This window comes from Pelodiscus sinensis, chromosome 31, assembly GCF_052426305.1.
Source record: "Pelodiscus sinensis isolate ZL-2025 chromosome 31, ASM5242630v1, whole genome shotgun sequence".
NCBI lineage: Eukaryota > Metazoa > Chordata > Testudines > Trionychidae > Pelodiscus > Pelodiscus sinensis.
In genome coordinates, this window is record NC_143082.1 from 16,337,530 (window position 1) to 16,364,750 (window position 27,221).

Sequence of the window (27,221 nt, forward strand, 5' to 3'; positions counted from 1 at the left end):
GCCGGGGGGGGGGGGGGGGATCAATCGCCAGGGGGGGGATCAATCGCCGGGGGGGGGGGGGCTGTGGAATCTCCGTCCCTGTTGATCTTGACGAGCAGGTTGGACCCGCGCCGGCCAGGGATGCTCGCTGCTGGGTCCTGCCGGGGGCCGGGGACCGGAGTCGACCTCCCGAGGCCCCTGAGTCCGAGGGTTCTGGGCTCCGACGGGAGGGGGCAGCTGGCTCTGTTGCGGGCCCCGGCGCTGCGGCCCCTCGGCTTCTTGGGGGGGCTGGGGACCTGCCCAGGCTGCCCCGGAGGGCTGGGGGGCTCAGCTGAGGGCGGAGCGTGAGCGGGGCCAGGCAGGCTGCGCCTCCCCCTGCCTCTCGCACCGCTGCCCGCCCCGCCCCTGCGCCGCTGCGTGTGCGGGGAGGCAGCAGCATCCAGAAAAGGACGTGATCCGCGGAGGGAGCCGAGCTCAGGGACTACTCTGTGCGCAGGGTCCTCGGCCCCCAGCCCCCCGGCCTCTTGTGTTCATTCTCTTGGAAGCACCTGGCCTCGTCCATTGCTGGGTACTGGGTTCAAGGGCCTGTGGTCTGACCCACTCTGGTCTGCAAAGGGGTGAGGTTCTGTGATCTCCAAAAGGGCAGAGTTAAGGTTATGTAGCCAGGGTCCCCTTAACACTGCATTTCCAACCCTGGAGATGGGGAATCAAAATCTCCGGTATTGGAAGGACCCGAGCAGTGTCTGCCTTCCACAGAGAGAGGGCTGCCCGGCCTTGCCACACGGCGTGGCACCTGAGCGCCGACCCCGGGAGCTGCACGTGCCAGACGCTGATTGAGGAGCCCAGCAGCCCAGGAGGGGAGCGAGTCCCGGGTCACCCAGAGCCGGGAACGAGAACCCAGGAGCCCCTGGCTTGTTGCCTCACGTGATGGGCCCCCGAGCCAGAGGCTTCCCCCGTCTCCCCGGCTGGTTGGGCTCGCAGGGTCTCGGCTGCCCCTTGGCACTTTCACCCCCAGTTTCATCAGGCCCCCGTCCGGCCCCGCCCGTTGCACAGGGATATAAATACTCCGAGAGCCATGAGCGGCAGCCGGGGCCCCCAGAGCGCCCGCTACTAAAATAAGGGAGCGAGTTTCCTGCGCAGCCAGCCTCCGGCTCTGCCCTGTAATCAGCCCAGGCCTAAGTGGCGTGTGTATTTCTAACCCTTTCATTTCCCCTCGCGCGCTCCCTTTGCGCGGGCCACCGCAAAGCCTTTGAATGGCCGAAGGGTGCTGCGGCACGGTGCTGCGGCACGGCGCTGCCCTCGGACCCGGGATCCGGGCCGCCGCCGGCTTAACCCTTCGGCGGGCGGGACGGTGATAGACGCTGGCAAGCGGCACCCTGACAGCTCAGTGTGGGCTGCCCCGGCTCCTCCTGCTGCTGTCAGCTGCATGGCTGCCCTCTGGCCGCCCCATGACTGCGCACGGCGCCGCACGGCCGCCCCCCCCCCGGTGACTGCGCACGGCGCCGCACGGCCGCCCCCCCCCCGGTGACTGCGCACGGCGCCGCACGGCCGCCCCCCCCCGGTGACTGCGCACGGCGCCGCACGGCCGCCCCCCCCCGGTGACGGCGCACGGCGCCGCACGGCCGCCTCCCTGGTGACTGCGCACGGCGCCGCACGGCCGCCCCCCCCCCGGTGACTGCGCACGGCGCCGCACGCCCCCCCGCCCACCCCCCCCCCCCCGGTGACTGCGCACGGCGCCGCACGGCCGCCCCCCCCCCGGTGACTGCGCACGGCGCCGCACGGCCGCCCCCCCCCCGGTGACTGCGCACGGCGCCGCACGGCCGCCCCCCCCCGGTGACTGCGCACGGCGCCGCACGGCCGCCCCCCCCCGGTGACTGCGCACGGCGCTGCACGGCCGCCCCCCCGGTGACTGCGCACGGCGCTGCACGGCCGCCCCCCCGGTGACTGCGCACGGCGCTGCACGGCCGCCCGCCCCCTGGTGACTGCGCACGGCGCTGTACGGCCGCCTCCCTGGTGACTGCGCACGGCGCTGTACGGCCGCCCCCCGGTGACTGCGCACGGCGCTGCACGGCCGCCCCCCTGGTGACTGCGCACGGCGCTGCACGGCCGCCCCCCTGGTGACTGCGCACGGCGCTGCACGGCCGCCCCCCCCAGTGACTGTGCACGGCGCTGCACGGCCGCCTCCCTGGTGACTGCGCACGGCGCTGTACGGCCGCCCCCCCGGTGACTGCGCACGGCGCTGCACGGCCGCCCCCCTGGTGACTGCGCACGGCGCTGTACGGCCGCCCCCCCGGTGACTGCGCACGGCGCTGCACGGCCGCCCCCCTGGTGACTGCGCACGGCGCTGTACGGCCGCCCCCCTGGTGACTGCGCACGGCGCTGTACGGCCGCCCCCCTGGTGACTGCGCACGGCGCTGTACGGCCGCCCCCCTGGTGACTGCGCACGGCGCTGTACGGCCGCCCCCCTGGTGACTGCGCACGGCGCTGCACGGCCGCCCCCCTGGTGACTGCGCACGGCGCTGCACGGCCGCCCCCCTGGTGACTGCGCACGGCGCTGCACGGCCGCCCCCCTGGTGACTGCGCACGGCGCTGTACGGCCGCCCCCCTGGTGACTGCATGGCTCCCCCCCAGCAGTGCTCCAAGGCCGACTCTTCTGGGGGTTTTGCTGGCGAATGGCTCCCGGCTCTCCCGGTCCCCAGCAACCCAGAGGGGTCTGCAAAGAGCTGCCGGTGCCCAGCCCCAGCCTTGGGGGAGGGGGAGCCTGGGGAAGCAGCAGGACGGCGCAGCCCTGTGCCTGCAGCGGCAGGAGGCTGATGGGGGAAGCCTGGGGGTGGGTCAACTTGAAGCTAAGCAGCACTAGCCCTGGGCAGCTGTTGGATGGGAGACCTGTGATGGGGGGCAGGGACTTCACGCCCACAAGGCACCTCCCAGCTGAGGAAGCCAGTCTGGCTGTGGTGCTGATTGGGCCAGTACAGCCCCCTGGCCTGGGGCTCCCCCCACAATACCCCAGCCTGGGGGGGCTGCAAGGAGAGGGGTGGTTGCCGTGTGTTGCTCAGGGGTCACTCCCTGCCCTGCTGCGGGGGGGAGATGCTGGCCCTGTGGTCAGCCCTGAACTGTGGGTCCAGCTGCTGCCAGACCTGCCCCCTCGTTAGGCAGGAATTCTGGCTTTTCAGGCCTCTGCCCTCCCAGCCTAGCTCACCTGCAGGGCCTTGGTCTACAGCTGCCCCCGGGGCGGGGCTGGGTCCTTCCAGAACCCCTGGGCACAGGCACCGCTGTGGAGCCGGCGTCCTGGTTAGACCTGGGGGGCTCCACAGCTTTTGGCAAATTCAGGTCAAATCCAGCGGGTGGCTGTGGCCAGGGAGGAGAGAACAAATGGTCCCTTCCGCCTCTAGAGCCCGGCCCCTCGCCTGCCACGCCGCGGTCCCTGCCGCCTCTAGGGCCCGGCCCCTCGCCTGCCACGCCGCGGTCCCTTCCGCCTCTAGGGCTCGGCCCCTTGCCTGCCACGCCGCGGTCCCTTCCGCCTCTAGGGCCCGGCCCCTCGCCCGCCACGCCGCGGTCCCTTCCGCCTCTAGGGCCCGGCCCCTCGCCCGCCACGCCGCGGTCCCTGCCGCCTCTAGGGCCCGGCCCCTCGCCTGCCACGCCGCGGTCCCTGCCGCCTCTAGGGCCCGGCCCCTCGCCCGCCACGCCGCGGTCCCTTCCGCCTCTAGGGCCCGGCCCCTCGCCCGCCACGCCGCGGTCCCTGCCGCCTCTAGGGCCCGGCCCCTCGCCTGCCACGCCGCGGTCCCTGCCGCCTCTAGGGCCCGGCCCCTTGCCTGCCACGCCGCGGTCCCTTCCGCCTCTAGGGCCCGGCCCCTCGCCCGCCACGCCGCGGTCCCTGCCGCCTCTAGGGCCCGGCCCCTCGCCTGCCACGCCGCGGTCCCTGCCGCCTCTAGGGCCCGGCCCCTTGCCTGCCACGCCGCGGTCCCTGCCGCCTCTAGGGCCCGGCCCCTTGCCTGCCACGCCGCGGTCCCTGCCGCCTCTAGGGCCCGGCCCCTCGCCTGCCACGCCGCGGTCCCTGCCGCCTCTAGGGCCCGGCCCCTCGCCTGCCACGCCGCGGTCCCTGCCGCCTCTAGGGCCCGGCCCCTCGCCTGCCACGCCGCGGTCCCTGCCGCCTCTAGGGCCCGGCCCCTCGCCTGCCACGCCGCGGTCCCTGCCGCTTCTAGGGCCCGGCCCCTCGCCTGCCACGCCGCGGTCCCTGCCGCCTCTAGGGCCCGGCCCCTCGCCTGCCACGCCGCGGTCCCTTCCGCCTCTAGGGCCCGGCCCCTTGCCTGCCACGCCGCGGTCCCTGCCGCCTCTAGGGCCCGGCCCCTCGCCTGCCACGCCGCGGTCCCTGCCGCTTCTAGGGCCCGGCCCCTCGCCTGCCACGCCGCGGTCCCTCCTCTTCTAGGGCCCGGCCCCTCGCCTGCCACGCCGCGGTCCCTCCTCTTCTAGGGCCCGGCCCCTCGCCTGCCACGCCGCGGTCCCTGCCGCCTCTAGGGCCCGGCCCCTCGCCTGCCACGCCGCGGTCCCTGCCGCCTCTAGGGCCCGGCCCCTCGCCTGCCACGCCGCGGTCCCTGCCGCTTCTAGGGCCCGGCCCCTCGCCTGCCACGCCGCGGTCCCTTCCGCCTCTAGGGCCCGGCCCCTTGCCTGCCACGCCGCGGTCCCTGCCGCCTCTAGGGCCCGGCCCCTCGCCTGCCACGCCGCGGTCCCTTCCGCCTCTAGGGCCCGGCCCCTCGCCTGCCACGCCGCGGTCCCTGCCGCCTCTAGGGCCCGGCCCCTCGCCTGCCACGCCGCGGTCCCTGCCGCTTCTAGGGCCCGGCCCCTCGCCTGCCACGCCGCGGTCCCTGCCGCTTCTAGGACCCGGCCCCTCGCCTGCCACGCCGCGGTCCCTGCCGCCTCTAGGGCCCGGCCCCTCGCCTGCCACGCCGCGGTCCCTGCCGCCTCTAGGGCCCGGCCCCTCGCCTGCCACGCCGCGGTCCCTGCCGCCTCTAGGGCCCGGCCCCTCGCCTGCCACGCCGCGGTCCCTGCCGCTTCTAGGGCCCGGCCCCTCGCCTGCCACGCCGCGGTCCCTGCCGCTTCTAGGACCCGGCCCCTCGCCTGCCACGCCGCGGTCCCTTCCGCCTCTAGGGCCCGGCCCCTCGCCTGCCACGCCCCATGACCGCGTGCAGCCGATTTCCAGGGTGACTTTTTCTAGCCCCACGTCCAGTCGTTGGACCGCCCGGATTTCGAGCTCACCAGTCGGGAGGTTTCGGGGGCATCCGTGTTCGTCTGTTTCAGCAAAACCAACAAGGAGCCCGGCTTTGTGAGTCTGCCAGAGCCACCGGCCCCTGTTGCGTTGCCGATAGAGGAAGGGCACGAGGCTGCAGGAGAACAGGTTGAATCTCTCTACCTCCGTGCTCCCGCGGGATGTCAGCTACCCGGGGGCGCTTAGCGGGGGCTGGCCAAGTTCCCCGGGGCCCCGTAAGCTGGTTACAGCCCCGGCCCGGCCCTCAGCGTTCTGGGCTGTTATTCACCCCCCAGCGTCTTCCCAGGGAGCAGGGGCCCTGTCGCTCATGCGGCTAGACAACATTGACCCCCCCGGTCCGGCAAACTCTCTGCTTCGGCCCCCGTCGGTCCTGGGGGCGCCGGACTGGAGCGGTTCCACCGGTAGCAGGTCAGGATCTTTCCACCCTCCTCCCCCTTCCCCGGGGCTGGCAGGACACCCAGCAAACAGGTTCCTCGCAGGGCTTATCTGCACATCTGATCCTCCCACGCCTAGCGCCCTGAGGCCGGGGGGAGGGGCAGGGTGTGAGCACTGAGCTGGATTTACCATGCACCTTCCTTCCTGCTGGGGCAGCCAGTGGGGTCATGCCCCAGCTCCTGGGGGGGGGGGGGGCGCCCCGGGCAGGCTGATGCATCTGTGCCTGCGTCGGCCCTGCTGATTTTACAGGCCTGGCTGGGCCCTGTGTCCGTGCGGGGGTGGCTTTTACCCCCTCGGTTGTCCCAGGCAGCCCCCGGGGGGCAGCTGGAGGGTGTAAAGGGCCCTTAGACAGGCCAAAGCCAAACGCACGGGGGAGCTGTTAGCCACAGCAGGGCAGCGCTGGGCGCACGGGGCCCTCCGCGGCGTAGGGGTTACCGCTTCCCTCGGACGCCTGGCTCCTACGGGGGGGAACCGGAGACCGACAGGCCCGAAAGGCAGAGCTGCAGTAGCTGGGGGGCAGGGTGGTGGCTGTGGGTTACATCCGGGGGAGTGCAGAGACCTGTACGGAGTCAGGGGGCAAGCCCGGGTCTGGGGGTGCATGTCCCGGCTGTGGGGGACCCCCCTCGGAGAGGCTCCATAATGCAGTCACTTAGCCCCACCCTCCCCCTCACTCCTAGGGCGACTCGGCTGCATTTCTCTTCCTTGGGGCCATGCAAACCTGCCCCTCCCCCGCCATCGCACCCTCAGCTCGTAGGTGATTGGGGGGTTTCTGAGCTTAAACCCGAGCGTGCCTCGCTCTCGGTGGGAAGCACGAAATCAGCCCTAGGCAGGCTCCAAACAATCGCACCTGGGCCTCCTCGCTGCCTTTCATCCTAGGCATTCAAAGGCAGGCTGGCCAGCCCCTGCTGCAGGGGGGGGGAAACTGAGGCACGGGGCAGGGCACTGGCTCCACACAAGTTCACACTGCGCAAGCAGAAATAGAACCCAGCAGGACTGACTCCCCTGCGCTAACCACTAGACCCCACTTTGTCCCTCTGGAGCGCAGACGACTTCTCCCCTGCCAAAGCCGGGAACGTGGACACCCCTGCTGTCTGGCCCCCTTCACTAGTGAAAACAGCCCCGCCTGCTCTCGAACGCGAGTGTCCTAGCCCAGCCAGCCAGCGCGTGCAGCCTGTTTACATGAGAGCAAGGCTGCTCGCTCCCGATTCACTCCAGTGTCCAGGTGCACACCTGTTTACATGAGAGCAAGGCTGCTCGCTCCCGATTCACTCCAGTGTCCAGGTGCACACCTGTTTACATGAGAGCAAGGCTGCTCGCTCCAGATTCACTCCAGTGTCGATGCGGAGCAGTGTCCAGGTGCACACCTGTTTACATGAGAGCAAGGCTGCTCACTCCCGATTCACTCCAGTGTCGATGAGGAGCAGTGTCCAGGTGCACACCTGTTTACATGAGAGCAAGGCTGCTCGCTCCAGATTCACTCCAGTGTCGATGCGGAGCAGTGTCCAGGTGCACACCTGTTTACATGAGAGCAAGGCTGCTCGCTCCAGGCAGATTCACTCCAGTGTCGATGCGGAGCAGACTCCGGCTCCACATGTGACTAAAGTGGCACCGTTTACACCTTCCCCTCGGTCCGTCAGCTGGAGCCGCCCCCAGCGCCTCGGTCCTGGGCCGTGCTTTGTCTCGCCGTTCCCTTCGTGACGTGCCTGCGTCTGCCCTTCTCTCCTTTGTACCTTCCTTGCGTTCTCTTTCCTCGCCGCTGTCCTTCCTGCCCCTCTCCCCCGCCCCACAGCCAGAGGGCAGGGCTGACTCCCCTGCCCTCGGCCCACCTGTGCTCGGGGACCCTGTGGCGTGTGCTGGGGGGCGACGTGGCTCCGTCCCGGAGCCGGGCGGTGCTTTGTGCCAGTGCAAACGTCTGCCCAGAGCGGGCAGGAGGCAGGATGGGTCTCCCGGGCCTGATCCTTCCGTCTGTTCACAGCCGCTCCCTGCCCCTCGGCCTAGGGGGGCTGGAGAGGCCGGCAGGGTCGGCCGTTATCTGTCCCCGCCGGCGCGGCCCTGCGCCCGCTGCCCACTCCCTCCCCCCGGCCTGACTGGTGAGAAGGCGGCTGCTCTGCCGAACGGAACCCGAAAACCGGGGCCAAGCACGTGGGGTGGCTGCAGGGGGCAGGGAGCACCAGGGGGGCAGCCCCATAGAACCCGTCTCATCCCTCCCCTGTCCTTTCCTTCCCCCCTCCTCGTCCGTGGCCTTCCTCCCATTTCTCCTTCTCCTCCTGGCCTCCTTCTGCATCTCCCCTTCCCTTTCCTCGGGCCGCCCTTTCTCCCGTCTCCTCTCCTTCCCCCCTTCTCCCTCTCCTCTCCTCTCCCTCGCTCGCTCGCCTCCTTCCATCCTTCCCCGCCTCTTGCTGCCCCGTCCCCCGTCTCCCCCCTTTGTTCTTTTCCTCTCCCCTCCCGGGGTTCTGTTCTCCTCTCCTCTGCCCTTCCACCTCCCCACCCCCAGTTCGTTCCTGGCTAACCTCGGAGGAAACCAGGATCAATCCGAACTGTTAACTGCTCCCCCGTCCCTCCTCCTCCATTGGATCCTAGCGGGTGCTCAAAGGCTGCTAGGCTGTAATTAGAGGGTGGATCTTAGTGCAAAGGGAAGCAGCTCCCCCCAGTCCTGTCTAACTAGGTTCAACTCGTTCCCTCGCCCTGTCTCTCCTCCAAACCCGCTGCAGCGGCCCGGGCCGGGACACCCAGAGAGATGGCATCTCCGGCGCTCGAGGTAATTCCCCCGCGGGCGCTCCCGGGCCTGAGCCGGGCCTGACCCCGCAGCCGTGGGGTTTGCTCAAGCCAGGTGGAACTAACCCCAAGGAGCTGGAAAAAGTAAGATGCTCTTTTTCCCCCCTCCCCTTCTGTCTTCTCCTTACTGGGGTGGGCTGGGGGAGCCCAGGCAAGGGTCCTCGCACCGTGGAATGGGAGCCCCCGGCACTCACGGTGGGCGCCTGGATTTCAGTGGCCTCTGGGGGAGAGTGAGCGTGTGTGTGTGTGTGCATGTGAGTGAGTGTGCATGTGTGTGTGTGCGTGTGAGTGTGTGTGTGTGCATGTGAGTGTGCATGTGTGTGTGAGTGTGTATCCATGTGAGTGTGCCTGTGAGTGTGTGCATGTGAGCGAGTGTGCATGGGTGTGTGTGAGTTTGTATGCATGTGAGTGTGCCTGTGTGTGCATGTGAGTGAGTGTGCATGTGTGTGTGTGAGTGTGTGTGTGTGTATGCATGTGTGTGTGCCTGTGAGTGTGTGTGTGTGCATGTGAGCGAGTGTGCATGTGTGTGTGTGAGTGTGTATGCATGTGAGTGTGCCTGTGAGTGTGTGCATGTGAGCGAGTGTGCATGAGTGTGTGTGAGTGTGTATGCATGTGAGTGTGCCTGTGAGTGTGTGCATGTGAGCGAGTGTGCATGGGTGTGTGTGAGTGTGTATGCATGTGAGTGTGCCTGTGAGTGTGTGCATGTGAGCGAGTGTGCATGGGTGTGTGTGAGTGTGCATGTGTGCGTTAGTGTGTATGCATGTGAGTGTGCCTGTGTGTGCATGTGAGCGAGTGTGCATGGGTGTGTGTGAGTGTGCGTGCGTGTGTGTGCGTGCGCCCCCACTGAGCTGGGGTTGTGTTTTAAACCCAAGGGGAAAGTTTTCATTGTTTGGATGAAAGGCAACGCTTAGGAGCAGGGAGCCCGGTGACAGAGCAATCCTTCTCGCTGCCCAGCCGCTGCCCAGCCGCTATAGTCACAAATATTTAGGTTTCGGTTGAGGACAAACTCCCAGTTCAGGGCTATTTTCAGATTTTACTGGCTACAGAAATTTCACCGGCTGCGTTTCTATTTAAAGTTGTTTTTAAGACGCTTTTTTTTTTTTTTTTAAGAAAAAAGAAAAATCCTTTTTAATGATCCCGTGTGATCGCTCAATGAAAGTGTCTGACGGAGGCTTTTCTTTCTAAAGCGCGGGATTGGGGGGATTCAGAAGTTGCCTTTTAATTTTGTTAATAAGGGGGAAGAAGATAACGAGGGATTTTAATGAAAAGAACTAACCATGGGAGACGGAAAATAAAACCAGCCCAAAGCCTGAAAGTTTAAAAAACCCCAGACCCCAACAAGTGGTTTGAAATGTGAGGGGTGGTGAGAGATGGGGGGCTGTGGTAGGTGTGTGAGTGAGGCCACGTTCCACATTGGCCCCCCAGCGCCCAGCTCACCCCTCCGGTCTCTGCTGGGCGAAGGCAGTAGGGCCTCACGCCAGCGGAGGTGCTGTCAGCCGCCAGGAGCTGGGGACTGGCCGGCGGTGCTTAGCTTAGCGGGGGGGAGACGAGTAGGATTCGGTCGGGCCCCTGAGGCCTGGGGGCCCTGCGTGGGCAGTGCTGAGGGCCAGGCACCCGGACGGGGGTAGATCAGAGTCAAGCTGTTGAGGGCAATGGGGCAAATCCCCCGGACGGGTGTCAGTAGCTCCACGGGGGCCATGTCCCAGCCGGCGCGAGCGGGGAGGGCGGTTCTCCCTCGCTCCCTGGCAGTTCCTGGGGCCACGGCCCTGCCGGCCTCACGCCCTGGGCGTCCCGGTGCTGCCTGACTCGGCCCCGGCGGGGGGGCTCACGGCCTCCCAGGAGGGGGCCCCGCTGCTCGCGCTCCCTGGGCCCAGGCGGGGGCCCAACCAGCATGGCCTTAGCTGGGGCCGGCGAGGGCCTGGAGACACACGCCCTTTCCCGCGTGGCCACGTTTCCACGGTACCACGAGCCGACCCGGCCCATCCCTGGGGGGCTCTTGGCTCTCTGGGCAGCGCTGCAGGGGAGGGCCCTCGGGGGCAGATTCAGAAGGATTTGGTGGCCTAATGTCCAAGAAATGTGGCCCGTGGTCTCCACGTGGGGGCGGCCACAGGCCTCGGTCTGCTGCTGGGTGTCTTGCTGGCCTCTCAGCCTGTTCCCAGGCCCCCGTCCGGCTACCGGGGAGGTTTTACCCGGCTGCTCGGCTCCGTCGCCCAACAGGCGGTGTCCTTTGGGGGGTCCAAGGGACGGCCTCTAATTCGGCCCAGTCAACCCCCCCTGCAGTCGCACCCCCCCCCCCCCGCCGCCGAAACAGCTCAGAGCCGCGGAAAGTCACAGCTGGAATAAACGGGGTCGCCCCTCCGGCCACAGCTGCCATGGGGCTGTCAGGGCAACGGGAGGTGGGCGCCAGGCGGGCCCCCTCCTCCCTCCGGGCCCCGGTGAGCTTGGGGTTGCAGCTGGAGTGGGGCTGGAAGGACGCGCATGTCCCGCTGGGCGCTGCTCCGGGGGGGGGCGGTTGGAGCAGGCGACGGGTCCGCAGCCCGGGGAGGGCAGTGACTGTGAGGGGGGGGGTGCCCGAATTCTGTTCCTCCGGTGCAGTCCAGCCGGGGGATGGGGAGGAAGTATTCCCTAGTGGGGAGTGTACGGGGGCTGGGGGCTGCCTCCATTCCCCCCTGTAGAGCAGAGGGAATGACCCTCTCACACGTCGCCCGATGGGTTTCCAAAGGGCGCGCCCAGCCCAAGCAGAAAGCGGTTGAAATGTGTCCACACGAGGCTCTACCCGCACGGTCTGTTAAACTGGTGTGACTCCGTGTTAGGCCTGTGCCCCGGGGGCGGCTGGGAATCCCTCCCGAACCCGGGGCACTTCGCTGGCGCGGACGAGGCGGGGGCAGGCCGAACGGAGGGGCTGCGTCGCGGCGATCTCGTCCCCAGAGCCCTGGAGACTGGCTAGCGGGGGCCAGGCCCAGCTAGGGCAGCAGCTTTCACATGGTTTCCTGTTGGAGAAAATCCTGCGGCCCAACCCCATTATCGTCTGAGTAGAGGGAGGACGCCCCTGGGTGCGCAGGCTCTGCAGTGGGGTGGGATGAGGGGTGTCATCGGGGTGCTGGGCTGGGGGGTTTTGGGTGTGGAGGGGCTATGGGCTGGGGCGGGTGGGGGTGGGTTTCGGGGTGGGAGCGGGGGCAGAGTGTGGGAGGGGCTGTGGGTGGGGGTGGGTTTCGGGGTGGGGGCGGGGGCAGAGTGCGGGAGGGGCTGTGGGAGGGGTTGTGGGTGGGGGCGGGGGCAGAGTGCGGGAGGGGCTGTGGGTGGGGGTGGGTTTCGGGGTGGGGGCGGGGGCAGAGTGCGGGAGGGGCTGTGGGTGGGGGCGGGGGCAGGGTTGGGAGGGGTGGGGGGGGGTGGGGGGGGCACCCGGTGTTTGCAGTGCGGGAGGGGCTGTGGGTGGGGGTGGGGGTGGGTGGGGCGGGGGCAGAGACCCGGTGTTTGCAGTGCGGGAGGGGCTGTGGGTGGGGGTGGGGGTGGGTGGGGGCAGAGACCCGGTGTTTGCAGTGCGGGAGGGGGGCAGGGGTGGGGGCTGTGGGTGGGGGTGGGGGTGGGTGTGGGTGGGGGCGGGGGGGCGGTGTTTGCAGTGCGGGAGGGGCTCTGGGCGTGGAGGGGCTGTGGGTGGGGGTGGGGGTGGGTGGGGGCGGGGGCTGAGACCCGGTGTTTGCAGTGCGGGAGGGGCTCTGGGCGTGGAGGGGCTGTGGGTGGGGGTGGGTGTGGGTGGGGGCGGGGGCTGAGACCCGGTGTTTGCAGTGCGGGAGGGGCTCTGGGCGTGGAGGGGCTGTGGGTGGGGGTGGGGGGGGGGTGGGTGGGGGCGGGGGCTGAGACCTGGTGTTTGCAGTGCGGGAGGGGCTCTGGGCGTGGAGGGGCTGTGGGTGGGGGTGGGGGTGGGTGGGGGCGGGGGCAGAGACCCGGTGTTTGCAGTGCGGAAGGGGCTCCGGCTGGGGGGGGGTTGGTGCTCAGAGATTTGGGCCCAGGGTTTCTGCTCCCCGGGAGCCGTGCAGCCGGCCTGGCTCTGCGGGCAGCAGGTCTGGTTCTGCCCTAGGAGGAGCAGGACCAGCTGCCGGCCACTTCTGGGGCACAGCGGGGTCTGCGGGACCAGGGCAGGAGGAAGCTGCCTGGCCCCCCCTGCGGGTCACCTGGCCCCCTGCAGCGAGGCGCCCCCCTGCCGGGCATTGTGGGGCGCAACCCGGGCTTTGAGAATCAGGGCTGTGGTGCAAACTCATTCTCGGTCTCCCGCGGCCGCCGTGCGGGATCGCGACCCACCCCGCAGGCCTGTGGCAGCCCCGGGCCATGCCGCCGCCTTTCCCACAGGCCTCTCGGCGCCAAAGGGTCCCCACCGCTCGGCGCCGGGCGCATCGCAGCCTCACCCCGGCCGTGGCACGTCCCTGCTGCGCTGCAGCCTGCTCTTCGGAGCCCGGCGCGTGAGGACCGGCTCTCCGGGCAGGGCGTGTGCCCCGACGCGCCAGCCTCTCCGGCCGGTAATCAGCAACCCGGCCTGAGACGGCTGCAGTCTGAGCCTGCGGCCAGAGAACCCAGCACTGATCCCTTTTCAAAACCCGACTCAGGATCTTTGAGCCCTCCAGGTCGGCAGTGCTGGGACCTGGCCGGCCCGGGCTGCAGGAGCTGGGTGGGCTGCTTATTACTGGGCCTAACGACTGTCTCGCGCGCTGGCTCAGATCCTGAGCGGTCAGGGCCATGATTTCTGCAGTCGCAGCCGGAGGCCCTGGGTCGGGACAGGAGGGGACAGGCTGGAGATCAGTTTCTCTGTAAGCTGCTCAGGAGAGATTTTAAATGCCACCCGGCTGACTGGCAGCGCGCCCACACCCAGGAGTTGTGCTTCTGTTGGTGGTGCACATTCGCACACGCCTTGGTGCGCGTACGCATTTATTCCACGCGTGGATGAAAAATCCACAGAGGGATGGAAAAGATTAGAGGGCGCATTGCCAGGGACGGCCTGTCCCTTCTGGCTTTGCAAGGCTGCGTCGCCGGCCCTGTGGGGTGCCCGTGAAATCTGTCGCGAAGAGGCCGATCTAGAAGCCCGTAAAGTCTGTGTCGTGAGGAGCTGTCAGAAGGCAGCCGGGCGCTCCGCCAGCGTCTTGCATAACACACGGAGATCAAGGCTTCGGGGCCCAGGGGTGCGTTCAGGGCCGGCGCAGGGTTCGATGGGGGGGGTTGATAAATACGAGGCGGGTGCTCGTGTGCCTGAGCACAGCCGAAGCCCCAGGAGACGCAGTGAAGAGAGAAATGGGGGGGGGGGCCGCCTGCAGGAAACTTCTCCTTGGCCGGGGAGGTTCTCACAGGCCAGGGCTATCGTGCCCCGTTATTTGTAATACCCAAAGGTAAAATCCCCCCTCCCCCGCCTGCGCTTGGCTGCCTGCGCTAACCCCAGCGATGCCGGGCAGGGCCGTCGCTGTGCAAGACTTGCCTGGGGCCAGTCGCCGACCGGCTCGGCACCAGACCAACGGCCCCGGCCACCGAGGGGGGGACGCCAAGCCGCCGGCGGGCGCGGAAGGGGGGAGTTGGCACTGGAAGGGCAGGCCGGGAGCAGAGGAAGCCGACCCTGCGTCCGCCCCACCCCGCGGCTCCTGTCCTGGCTGGCGTCCCGCTGCAGGCCCTGCACCCCGGCGCGCGGCTCGTGTGTCCGTCCCCCCAGGCGGGCCACCCTTGCGCAGCGTCACCCCAGCGCGTGGGGCTGCCCCACGGCATTGATGGGACGGGCCAGCTCGTGAGTGAAGCTTCCATTAGCGCCTGGGGGACCGGCTGGGGGCTTTCCAGCCAGTCCCAGGTGGCAGGGACCCGTCTCTGTGGCCCCCACGGCGACACTCGGCTCCTACCCCCCCAGGCAACGGAGGTGGCTTGAGGCTGCCGGGTCGGCCGACCACCCGCCCAGGCTTTCGTTTGGCTCCCCAAAGGGAGGGGTCCTGCCCGCTGCCTGGGGGGCCCGGGAGCAGACCGGCTGCCGCCCCGAAAGTGCTCGCGATGCTCAGGCAGAGGCAGGCTGGGGGCCGGCCCGGCACTCGGGGGGCAGAGCGAGGGGCTGGGGGCCGGTGGGGCCGACCCGGCGCTCGGGGGGCAGAGCAAGGGGCTGGGGGCCGGCGGGGCTGACCCGGCACTCGGGGGGCAGAGCGAGGGGCTGGGGGCCGGCGGGGCCGATCCGGCGCTCGGGGGGCAGAGCGAGGGGCTGGGGGCCGGCGGGGCCGATCCGGCGCTCGGGGGGCAGAGCGAGGGGCTGGGGGCCGGCGGGGCCGACCCGGCGCTCGGGGGGCAGAGCGAGGGGCTGGGGGCCGGCGGGGCCGACCCGGCGCTCGGGGGGCAGAGCGAGGGGCTGGGGGCCGGCGGGGCCGACCCGGCGCTCGGGGGGCAGAGCGAGGGGCTGGGGGCCGGCGGGGCCGACCCGGCGCTCGGGGGGCAGAGCGAGGGGCTGGGGGCCGGCGGGGCCGATCCGGCGCTCGGGGGGCAGAGCGAGGGCTGGGGGCCGGCGGGGCCCTGATCCCAGCCGGGCAGGGCCTGTCTCCCCGGTGTCTGGGCAGCGCCCGGCCCATCGGGGCCCTGATCCCAGCCGGGCAGGGCCTGTCTCCCCGGTGTCTGGGCAGCGCCCGGCCCATCGGGGCCCTGATCCCAGCCGGGCAGGGCCTGTCTCCCCGGTGTCTGGGCAGCGCCCGGCCTCGCTCACCACCCCACGTCCCACTGAGGCGTCTCACTCGCGGGCGCCAGCCCTCGGAGTCTGTCCCCTCTGGCCCAAGCCGGGCTAGCGGCCCCCTCGGCCATGGGGACCAGGCGGCGGCCGACACACCCCGGCGTCCCGCTGCCCTGGGGGCCCGGGCTGGGCTGATGGAAGCTGTGGGGCTGGCCTGCCCTGGCCCAGCGTGTCTGTTCCCTCTACCTGCCCCCACCGAGGGGCTCCCAGACCGGGAGGCGACAGCCACGCTGGGGTCTGGCACCTCCCAGGGAGTCCCTGGGTGTTTGTGTGAATAGCTGAGGCGGGATGTTTCCATCTGGCTGTGCCTGCTGCCAGCCCGGCCTGGGGGGGCGAGGGGGCTGCAGGCAGCTCCCAGCGCTCTGGCCTGGCCCGCAGGGCAGCAGGACGTGGCCTGGACCGCCAGCCTGTCCCGGCACTGCTCCGCACTGGCACTGCCCGGCCGTGTTTGCACAGCCGGCCGGCCCTCCCAGGCTGCTGGAAGAGGCGCCCGGTCTGGCTCGGGGGTCGGGGCTGCTGGGAAGGGGCATTCCTCTAAGGGGGGGGGGGACTTTTTTGGGTGGGGGGGGCCGATGACCCCAGAAAAATTAGTCAGGGGCCGCACAAAAGTGAGAAGCAACCCCCCCCCCGTTCCCATCACATGCCAGAGACTGGGGGGGGGGGGGCAAAGTAGTAGATTTTGTGGTTCCCCCAGCACTCTGGGGTGGGGCCAAAAATGGAGTCAGTGTGGGGGAGGGGGCTGTCGGGAAGCAGGCTTGGGGTGCGGGGTCTGGGTGGGATGGAGGGGGCAGCAGTGGAGGGGTGGGGGGGTCTGGGAGGGAGGGGGCAGGCGTGGCGTGGGGGGGGTCGGGGAGGGAGGGGGCAGGCGTGGAGTGGAGTGGGGTGGGGGTCTGGGAGGGAGGGGGCAGGCGTGGAGTAGGGTGGGGGTCTGGGAGGGAGGGGGCAGGCATGGAGTGGGGGGATCTGGGAGGGAGAGGGCAGGTGTGGAGGGGGGTCTGGGAGGGAGGGGGGGGCAGTCTGGGGGGAGGGAGGGGGCGTGGGGGGGAGGGAGGGGGCAGGCGTGGAGTAGGGTGGGGGTCTGGGAGGGAGGGGGCAGGCGTGGAGTAGGGTGGGGGTCTGGGAGGGAGGGGGCAGGTGTGGAGTGGGGGGGATCTGGGAGGGAGAGGGCAGGTGTGGAGGGGGGTCTGGGAGGGAGGGGGCAGGCGTGGAGTGGGGGGATCTGTCTGGGAGGGTGGGGCACAGGGCTGCAGAGCCTGCCCCCCAATGCTGGGGGGGGAGCCCCAGGGACCAGATCCGCCCCCGTGCCGTAGGTTCCCCCTCTGCCCTAGTGCCCGGTCGAAATGCTCCCCTGGACTCTGCGCGGCCGAGAGCGGGCGGGGAGCTGCCAGGCCAGCCCTGCAGCGGTGGGTCGGTGCGGAGGGGAAGGGCGCTGGGAACTCACGCCCGGGTCTGCCCCGCGGATCACAGCCCCGAGACCGCAGTGAGGGGCACGGCTAGCCAGCCCGCCTGGCCCATCCCCCAGCTCCTGCGGGGGTTTCCACGCCCGGGCAGCTCTGGGCGCTTGTCTAAGGCGGCGTCGCTCCCGTTAGATGTCGGGTCTCTGACAGCGATCTGGCCGAGGGGCCACGTCCACCTTCCTTTACACAGTCTCACCGCGGGTCGGTTGCAGTCCATTAGGATCCGATTTAAGCGAAGCCGGAATACGATGCTCTTCCTGTGAAGCAGGCTCGTCCACACAGGGTTTGGCGCTGGTTTATCTGAAGCAGTTTAATGAATCTGGTACAAGTTCTGTGTGCGGGCAAGAGCCCGACTTTACAAAACGGGTCGGCTGAAACTGACGAACTGCCATGGACTAGACACAAAGTGAACAAGGAAACGTAGATTGATTTTGTCATAGACTCATAAAGTAACGAGCACGTTGACCGTCTAGCTGGACCCTCCTATAGAACCCAGGCCCTAGGATTTCGCTGTGATGACTCCTGTTTGAACTAGCACGTGTATTTTAGAAAATCATCCAGTCTTGCTTTTAAAGCCATCTATTTGAATCAGTCCAAACTCCTAGTGTGGACACACGTAATCTGGTTTCACCCTTTCGTCAATTGGCTCAACCTAAATCAAAGCTAAACTGATTTACTTGAGGCTGTGTGTCTACATTAGACTTTTGCACAGCCCTGACCAGACTGGCTTTCCGTTAAATTCATGCAGCCTCGTTAGTATGCAAGGCGTGTGTCTTGTTATGTTTGGAAAGCAAGTAGCAGATTGTGGGTGACACCGGAATCCTAATAAAAATAGTCTTAGCTCAGGGAAATAATAATAATAATATATTTTTTTAAAGCCACAAATAGCAAAAAATACTTAAAATATGATTCTTCAGCTGACAATCTTCCTGTAACAACAAACAAACCTAAGACCGTCTCACAGTTCTTGGGGACGGTGGAGCCAGAACTCGGATCCTTCAGCTTCAGAACCAATACTGCTTGAGCTCAAGGAGAATCCCTATCCGCAGTGTGCAGTAGGGGGTGTAGGACACACAGCTGAGCAGCTGCAATTCTCTTCAGTAGCGGAGCCGAGGCAGACATACAAAATGAGAGAAAACCATTACAAACGTCTCCCGATTCTCTCAGCTCTTCCTCACCCCAATGCAAGGCAGCAGTGGCACGGGTGGGGAGGACACAGAATCGCTGTGATGTTCAAGAAGGAAGTGCCAGGTTTTCACTCCAAATGCTGATGACAAGCTGGATCGATGCTTTCCACGTGGGGCAAAGCCTCTGCGTGATGAGCTGGAAAGACGCTGTGTCTTTTTACGCTTTGCATGTCGGAATTGGCGCGGCCCCAAGCTCTCAGAGCAGCAGATTAAAAACATAAAGGGAGCAAATAAAGAGGAAGTCATTTAAGGAAGGGAAGGAGGAGGATTTAAAATGCCACAACGTAATTCAATTAAAAGGCCATAAAACGAGAGAGAGGGAGGCAGGCGAGATTGGAAACAGGAGTCTCTCGGAAGCCGGGAGCTTCTGCGTGGAGAGGATCAGCCATTCGGGGGAGCAAAATAACGAGACGAGCGAGGGGAAAAGCCAAGGGGCTGGCGGCAGGGATTTAATGCAACAAAGCTGGATTTATAGTCTCGCTTCTGAAGGACGAGGATTTTCCTGAATGAGTTTTAACCATTCCCGCAGCGTCTCTGTCCCTCCCCAAACCGGTGCTGGGCCCCAATTCAGGAAACCACTGAAGCACGTGACGGGACATTTTATCGGGAGCCTGCCGGGGTCTGAGGTTTCGAGCCCCGGGGGGCAGAGTGGGCGAGACTCTGGGTCCATCCAACCCGAAAGCGGCAGGCCAGGCGCCCCAAGGGAAAGAACAGGACAGAGACGGACGAGTGATCCACCCGGCTTCCGGCGAGCCGAGGCCTTGGGCTGGCAGCTCTGACCCTTTAACCCAGGGCTGCTCCACGCTGGACGCCCCGGGGGCCACAGTGATACCCACAGCACGCGCCGAGGGTTGCATGGACATGCAAATATATATGCAAATATATGCAAATAGCTTCTTTCACACTGCCAGGCGTGAATACAAAGATGAAGGCAGGACTACACAAGAGACAGGCCCCACCTAAGTCAGTTCTGCTGATATTACTACGGTGAACCAGTTCCCGGATTCCCTCCCATCTGTCAGCACGTCGGCCGGGCAGCGACAGGCCAGGGATTGAACGAGCAAACTCACCGCAGCAGCAGGCCGCTCTAGTGACCCCGTTTGACGTGGCTCCCACCCGCGTGAACCCAAACCGCACCGCGGGCTGCAAACAGACGGGGCCGCGGGGCGCACGCTGAGTAGCCCTGGTTTAACTGACCGCCTGGTGCGTGCAGAGAAACGCTCCAGAGGAGACCCTCCCCGCGGAGAGCCAATGACAAGAGCCCCAGCCGCCTTTCGTCGTGCCTAAATACCAGGCTATTTGGGGGCTTGGCTCAGGACTGGGTGCGTTAAGCGCGTGCGTCAGTGCTTTCCTGAATCGGGGCCCCAGCGCTCAAGCTTCCAGGCTTAGGCTAGGCTGGGTCACACCCAGTGTGTCCTGCAAGCTGAGCACTTGGGCACACTCAGGAGGGTCCAGCTGATTGGCAGAGCACCCACGGCTAGGCTTGCGTTTCTGTCGGTGGTGCACATTTGCACTTGCCTCAGTGCACATACATTTATTCCGCACATGGATGGGAAACATCCTCACCTGGCTAGAAAAGATTAGCGGGAACGTTGGTCACATGGGCTGAGTGGAGGGGTCGTTTAGTGACTAAGCTGGGATTCAAGCACAGAGGCCTAAGCCCAGACTTGAACCCGAGCCCTCCCGACCCAACACCGACGTGCCCCCGGTCAGCCTGCCTAGCGGGGCTGCGTGTGTTGCAGAGCGAGAGAAGTGGAGATTCCCCGCACGTTCCTCTGTAGCTCAGCAGGGTGGCAGCGGCTCAGGAGCGGGGGAACACGGCTGCCACCGCTCCGACTCCAAGGCAGCAGGAGGAGAGCCGACTGGGCCCCTGGCGTTCACTTGTCCCCCACACATGTGGTCGGGTCCCACCCAGGTCTGGTTTCAAGGCTCTGCTCAAGAGGGTCAGGACCAGGCTCTGGCCCAGACGGTGTGTAACTTTGGGCAAGTTGCTCAGACTTTCTGGCCCCGATCCGCTAAGGTATTTTGACACTTAACGCCCTCGATGGGAGTGTGCCTCAGTTTCCCACCTGTACAGTGGGGAGAAAAATCCCCCCTATGACTGAGCTCAAGGTCCTGTTGTGCTAGGTGTTGGCGGTGCCTTGGTCTCTAGGTGCTACCCAAGTGTGACGGGGCGTCTGCACCACACTGGCCCTTTAAGGGTTCAAGCCCAGCCTGGGGAGAAGGCTGAGCCCACAGCTGAGGCAGAGACAGCCCGTTAGGGGCCAGCTGGGGCTTATAACCAGGGGCCCTGGAGGGAGGAGAACCCAGATACACGCTGGTTCTAGGGGCAGGAGTAGGCGGGATCTGGCTGTCAGGGATGCTGGGGGCTTCCTGAGGCAGAGCAGGGCTGGGCTGGGGGGCCCTGGCCCGGCCCCACTCCCAGGCTGAAGCAAGGCCCGAGGGCACTGGGGCTGCAGGGGAACAGCCCAGCTAGGAAAAGGCAGCAGGTCCCTTGCCAATGCCGAGTGGGCGCATCAGCTGCAGTTTGCCCCGGGGCTAGGCGATGACTGGCCGTGGGGCCCGGGGGGTCTCTGGAAGGGGAGGAGCAGGGGCACTGACCTCAGACAGTCTGAGGAGGGGAGGGCACCATGGCCAGGAAGGGACACGGAGCTGAACCCGCGCCAGAGGCCGGGACACCGATCAGCAGGAGTCACTCTGAGGCATGAGTGCTGAGTTCCCCAAGTGATCAGCAGGGGGCACTGCTGGGGGGGGGGGCGAGTGCCTGCCCTGTGACACCAGGGGACAGGCCCGGATTTCATGCACAACGTGGCTTTATGACACGCGCGGCAAGGCCAGGTCCTGCAGCAACGTGTCCCGTAGATCCGCCAGGAGCAGCCAGATGCTTTCAGAGCAAAGGGGTGTAAGCGGGATGCTCTAATGTAAAGGCTCGGGGGGGGTCTCCTCTGCGCCAGGCTGCAGCATCGCTGTGAGCCAAACGGCTGAAGTGAGCCGGCGCCGCCTGCCAGGAGGTTTAATGGGTTTCTCTTTAGGTTTTGTTAGTGACAAAAAAGGTCGAAATTAGGGCAGGTCAAAAACGTCCCGTTGGAACTGGTTTAAGATGGAATATTGGGGGGTTGCTTAAACTTGTTTCATGACAAGTGTCGGCTTTCTGCAGAGATGCTCATTGAAGGGGGAAAAACCAGCCCGCCCCCAAACGGATATTTGGAAGTGATGTACTGGTGCCTTATGGGAGTTGTAGTTCGGGTTCCTCATACTGGCCAGCCTCCTAAGGGCCAGTCTCCCCAGCCAGCCCACGATGCACTGCAGCAGCTCAGCAAGAGGGTGAGCATGGTGTATCGTGGGACATGCAGTCCAGCCAGGGAGCCCAGCCCACAGGGCGGAAGGCATCAAAACTACAACTCCCAGGTGCCACCACAGCAATAGTTCTGAACGGGAATTTCGGAGCTTGGGGTGAACATTTTTGGGATTTTCCACGACCCCGTCCACGTTTCCAGCCAGCTCTTCTAGAAACATCCAGGGGCAGGGCGTAGTAACCAAATCGCACCTGCGCTCCGGAACAGCCCAGTCGTACCCGCACCTGGCAGCGAACCCCTCCCAGACCACGAGGGCTGGCAGCCGGGCATTGGGTGTGACGCGGGAGAGGTGCTTTCCCTCGCATTCGCCGTAGCGGTGGGATTCACCTCTGGCCGCGCCGCCGTGAGTGGCGCTTTGCGAAATCTCTGCAACAGCAATGCAAGGCTTCTTGAATTTCAAGTCTTTTCACATTTCGTTCCGGACTCCAGCACAGGGACCATTTCCATGGCAAATTGTGCTCAGGTGCATTGCTTTTTCCAGTAAAAACCACCCCACCATCTACTGGCCCAGAGTCAACGGCGATGCAAAATACGTCGCTAGCTGCAACCGTTTGCTCTTTGCTCTCTCACGAGCGCTGTACAAACCCAACCTCCTGCCCCTTCTGAGCCAGATGTCACAGGAGGCATCCGAGAGCAAGCTGGGCTTGGCCGTCAAGACGGATTCTGCCGAGACTCCTCAATGTCCCCATTGTCGGCTTAAAACTGAGCTCTGGCCATGGTCCGAGTGCAGCGCGCTGTGTCGGTCTGTGGGGTGTGCTAGCGTTCTGGCCAGATGCCGACTTGGGGTCAGATCCTTGGGTCAGTATTAATAATACTCCTATTTAACGTGCGTTGCAGAGCGGCAGCCGCTGTGCGAGGTGATGCGCCAGTGTCCTCGCTCAATCCCCCCTGCAGGTTCACATGGACACGGTATTTTTCACTTCCTGCCTGCCCCCAAATCATCGCGGATGTTTCTGCACACAAGTAAACCGCTGCCACGTCCCTTCCCAGAGGTGGCTGCATTTTGATGGGGGGTAGAGTCAGCCAGGGGTGTTCAGGGTAGTTAGGCAGCAGCGAAGTGACGTGATCTGGAACCTTTTGCCACCCGGCAGCCACGAGACAGGTTTGGGGGACTCCTCTGCTCCCGTTTGAGCCCCAAAGATCTCAGCCTCTTGGGTGCAGACTGAGGGCTGAGCTCTATGGGAAATCTCCAGATCAGCGTCTCTTAGGAGCCCTGGAGTCTCTGCCCCCATCCGGGGGCTCCATGAGAACAAGAGACAAACAGGTGGGAGCCCTCCACCTGCACGCCAGGTTCGCCCCCATCTCTCACATCTGTCCTGCAGAGAGCTGCCCCCAGGCCTAGACATTGTTTCAGGCTCTTGCCAGACTCAGGCAGACGCCACTTGTCAATGCTCCTTCCATGTGTTTCCATTCGTGTGCGGAATACATTTTGTTCTGTGCACCAAGGCACGTGCACATATGCACCACCAGTAGAAACTCCCACTGCGGGGCTGTAGGTGCTCTGCTAATCAGCTGGGTGACATTTGAATGTGTCCTAAGCATCCGCACAAGCGCCCAGCTGGTCGCGGAGTCAGTCAGTTACACAGGCTAGCTGTGCCGATGCGGCGTTCACACGGAGACGTGCTCTTATCGTTTTTTGGAGATTCTGGAGAAGAGGGAGGCAATTTGAGATCGCGACGTGTGTGCTGTATTGCCAGCTACCCCCAGCCAGCCCTGCCCTCATCACGCGTCTGCTTCACCAGAGCCGATTGGGAACGGTTTTTTCATTCGAAAATGCTGATTTGTCAAACCAAACTTATTCTTGGAAAACGATCAGTTGTGGCAAATCTTCTGAACCGGGGGCGGGGGGAGTAAACAATAGAAGCGTTGACATTTTTTAACTGAAAAGTTTTGCTTTTCAGTTCAAAACAATTTTTCATTTCAAAATTTCGGTGCGTGTAGACGTTGAAAAAAAGCCATCAGCCCGCAGCCTTCCCAAAATGCACTGTTGCAGTTGGCCCAATTGGAAGGGTTTTTTTCAGATTCTGGGTTTTCCAAACATTTTGAGAGTTCAACTTTTCACCTCGATTTGGACCTGGGTCCGTGGCTGGAAATCTCAGCCACTCTCATGAGATGGCGGAACCTGCCTGGCTCTGGTTCTCAGCCCCTCCGCTCTGTTAGCGCCTGCCCCACATTCTCCTGGGGCTGTTGGGGTGAGAACATTTTGCTCTGCAGCCCCTCCTGCGCGGAGCCTTCTCCTTGTGCCTGTTGGCCTCACAGACTCTCCTTTGCGTCTGCCTCCGTTGGGTTGTGTGTTGGTCACACACACGTTGTGCTCCATGCAGGGGTGACAGGGTGAAACTCCCTGGTCTGCAACCTGCCGGAGCTTAGGAGAGAATAGATGATCCAATGGTGCATGTTGGCTTTGAAATGTACGACTCCGTGAGCCCCACTCTCCATTTCCTACCGTTGGGATTTTCAAAGGCGCGGGGGGGGGGGGGGGGAGATGTAGCTGCAGCAGCACCAGGCCCAAGCAGCCAACAACTGAGTCAGGCTCTAGAAAACGAGGAGAGTAGATTAATGATGGGGAGCTTCTAAAAGAATCGATAGAGCAAATCTTGGGATCTTCTTCTTGGCCGCCTGGGTTTTCAGCCTCCAGATCAGACTCTGTTCCCAGGTGGCAGCTTTTCATAATGAAATCGAAGATTGGTCCGTAATCGCATTCAGCCGGGAGCTGGGGCTTTAGGGTCACAGCTTATGATTTGTGGTAAACTGGGGAAAGTCAGCAACACCGTAACTGCCCTGATCTCAGTGACAGTCGCTCAGTTCATTGAAACCCCCTCCCGCCGCCGGGCGCACTGATGCCTTCTGGGAGGTTACTCCGCCGGGGGTCCCCGTCCTGAGGAGGGCGAACGGGCGCGTCAGACACCCAAATTACAACTCTCACGAGGCGCCGCTGTGCGGGGGCCAGTTACTACGAAACAAGGAAGCTGGTTGGGAATTTTCCATTGAAAAGTGTCTTTGACGGAAAAAGTCGTTTCTGCAAAATGGGAATTTTGGGTGGGAAAATGTTGATTTTAAGCCTTTTTAAAAAACAAATCTGCTGGAAAAATCAAGAGATAATGTTGAGTGGGGGTCAGCCTGCCTGAGCCACTGTGGCGCTAAGTGCCTCATGCCCTTGTTTTCCTCCTCGGGCAAGGCGTGTGGGGGGGGACTACATCTCCCATAATGCATCACACTCTTTCCGCCGGCTGGTATTGGTGCATCATGGGAATCCCATGACCTTCAAGCATCATGGGAGATGTAGTATCTCTGGGGAGCGCAGTCCAAAGTACAACTCCCACGCGGCACCACAGTGGGTCAGGTGGACGCAGTCCTGGGAGCTGTGGGGTGACTCTCCATTGTGCTCAGGGGTGTATCAGGCTGTCCTGGCGCTGCCCCACGTCCTGCCCCTGCCCTGGGACAGCCCTGAGTCAGCCTGGCCCGCTGCAAACCCGGCTGCTGAAGGCCTCGCTCAGCCCCCGCCGGCGCGCGCCCAGTCTCCCTTTGCTGACGCTTTGCCCTCCTGTCTCCCTCCCCAGGACGAGGCTCGCTATGGCTCCAGCCCCCTGGCTATGCTGACGGCCGCCTGCAATAAGTTCGGCGGCTCCAGTCCGATCCGGGATTCGGCCACGCCGGGGAGAGCGGGGAACCCGCCGGGGAAGAAGCTCTACCAGCTGGGAGCCGAGCAGCCCAGCCCCAAGCTCCGCAGCGCCGAGGCCATGGGAGATTCCTACACGGCTGCCTTCCCCAGCGGGAACGGGCTGATGTCCCCCTCGGCCAGCCCGCAAGCCTCCACCACCTACGGCAACGACTACAGCCCCTTCTCCCACCCCTTCCCCGCCTCCTCCGGCTCCCAGGACCCCACGGCCCTCCTGGGGGCCAAGGGCCACCCCTCGTCCGAGTGCCTGCCCAGTGTCTACACCTCCCTGGACATGGCGCACCCGTATGGCTCCTGGTACAAGGCCGGCATCCACCCGGGGATTTCCAGCAGCTCCAGCAACGCCACGGCCTCCTGGTGGGATGTGCACCCCAACGCCAACTGGCTGAGCGCCCAGCCCCAGTCGGACGGGCTGCAGGGCTCCCTGCAGCCTGTGCCGGCCCAGACCTCCCTCAGCCCCCCGCTGCCCAGCTACGGCTCCGACTTCACCACGCTGAACCCCGCCCCCTACCCGGCCGTGGGCATCTCCTCCTCCTCCCACCTGCTGCCGGCCGGCCAGCACATGCTGCCCCAGGAGATGTACAAGCCCAAGCCTGTGGCCAACAACTCCCTGATGGAGGGCGGGCTGGGACTGAAGGCCCCGCGGGGCGGCAGCTTCGGCGGCGCCACCGGGCGCTCGACCTGCGACTGCCCCAACTGCCAGGAGCTGGAGCGGCTCGGGGCGGCGGCCGCCAGCCTGCGCAAGAAGCCCATCCACAGCTGCCACATCCCGGGCTGCGGGAAGGTCTACGGCAAGGCCTCGCACCTCAAGGCCCACCTGCGCTGGCACACGGGCGAGCGGCCCTTCGTCTGCAACTGGCTCTTCTGCGGCAAGCGCTTCACCCGCTCGGACGAGCTGGAGCGCCACGTCCGCACCCACACCCGCGAGAAGAAATTCACCTGCCTGTTGTGCAGCAAGCGCTTCACCCGCAGCGACCACCTCAGCAAGCACCAGAAGACCCATAGCGAGCTGGGGGCGGCCAAGCCCGCCGAGGGCGAGGCTGAGCGGGAGGAGGCGGCCGCCGGCGCCGGCTCCCCGGGCGCTGCCCTGCAGGAAGGGCTGGCCGCCGCCGACAGGGACCCCACCAGCCCCGAGCAAGGCAGCCTGCTGGAGATCTAAGCCAGGGACGGGGCGTCTCCTCCGGCCTCCGCCGCCACCAGCCGGCTCCCTGTGCTTCCCCCGCCTCCGCGGGGATGGCCCGCCCGCGGGAAGCCCGGACGCCAAGCAGGCTCTGACCCGGGCTGGGGTCTCTGCCTTCCCTGCGCCGCTCGCGCTGCCGGGCCGGGGGCCCTCCCGAGGAGCCGCTCTGCCCCCTGGGGCGCTCCGGGGGGGCTTGGTCCTGGGCGCTGAGAACCGGACCCTGCCACGTCAAGGGGCTGCACGGGAGTTTGGGGCGCGGCGGGCGCCTGGACGGACGGGGGCCCTGGACCTCAGCACCCGCCAGGATCGGTGCCGCGGGACCTTTGCCCTCCGGTCAGCAGAGGGTGCAGATCGTCCGGCTCTTCCTCTGGCCCCAGGCGCCGCCGGGAGCTCCCCTCCCCCATATTTAATCTAGAAATGCAAGAATTATATTTATGTCTTAAGTTATGATGGTGAGTGAAGGGAACGGGGGGGGGGGGGAGCTTCCAGGGGCCCCTGGGGTTTACAACAGCCGAGGGGTCGTCTGTTACCGAGGGCGCCTGTTTCTCGGTGGTCTCTTCCAGGGGGCAGCTTTGGTAAAGTTAACCTGCATGTAGCCTTGGGCTCTTTTTGGCTTTTGCTTCTTTATGGTGGAGGAAAGAAACCAACAACCCTGAACGTTTGCCCGCCTCCCTCTTCAAAACCTTCTTTTAAAAAAAAAACTTCTCTAGTTATTTTACCTTAGAAATATCAGGAATTTTAAAAAGAGCTCAGGGACAGATTTCCAATTCTTCAGCATCCAGAATCCAGTCCAGACTGACGGAAGAACTCACCCCCTGCATAAGTCCGTGCTCGATCTCCCGACGGCCTCCGCTCCCGGCCTGCCCCCCGGATTTAGGTGCCTAAATAAAAGTTGAGCTTTTTTGTACATTTCAGCCATAACGTCTGATCTCCTGTGATTTGTCCTGAGTCGGAATCACTCGAAAGGGTCGTTTGTTAACAACGGGTTCTTTTCTCCGCAATGTTCGCTGGGCATCAGAATGAACCGGACTAAGGAAGCCGGAGTGTGAACAGCCTCGTTAAATAATCCCTGTTTGCCCCGAGCCGGTCGCCCTAAAGGAAGGGCATCTGTGTGCTGCTGGAAGGCTGCATCCTTTGAAGGGGTTCTCTGAGCGGGGCAGCTCTGGCAAAGCCTGGG

General features: G+C 65.2%; 1 protein-coding gene across 3 annotated transcripts in view; it reads left to right on the top strand.

Moving 5' to 3' along the window:
* SP7 (Sp7 transcription factor) overlaps positions 1–26,958 on the top strand; it is a 36,586-nt gene extending 9,628 nt beyond the window's left edge. The window contains exons 1-2 of one of the 3 annotated variants that reach the window (XM_075901608.2): positions 8,018–8,435; positions 24,746–26,958. In XM_075901608.2, coding sequence (XP_075757723.2) covers positions 8,415–8,435; positions 24,746–26,023 — 1,299 coding nt within the window. In that variant the 5' untranslated portion in view covers positions 8,018–8,414 and the 3' untranslated portion in view covers positions 26,024–26,958. Of the gene's footprint in view, positions 1–8,017; positions 8,537–24,745 lie in introns of those variants that run through there. The other 2 variants (XM_075901609.2, XM_075901607.2) reach the window with 2 other exon arrangements.
* The last annotated feature ends 263 nt before the right edge of the window (positions 26,959–27,221 follow it).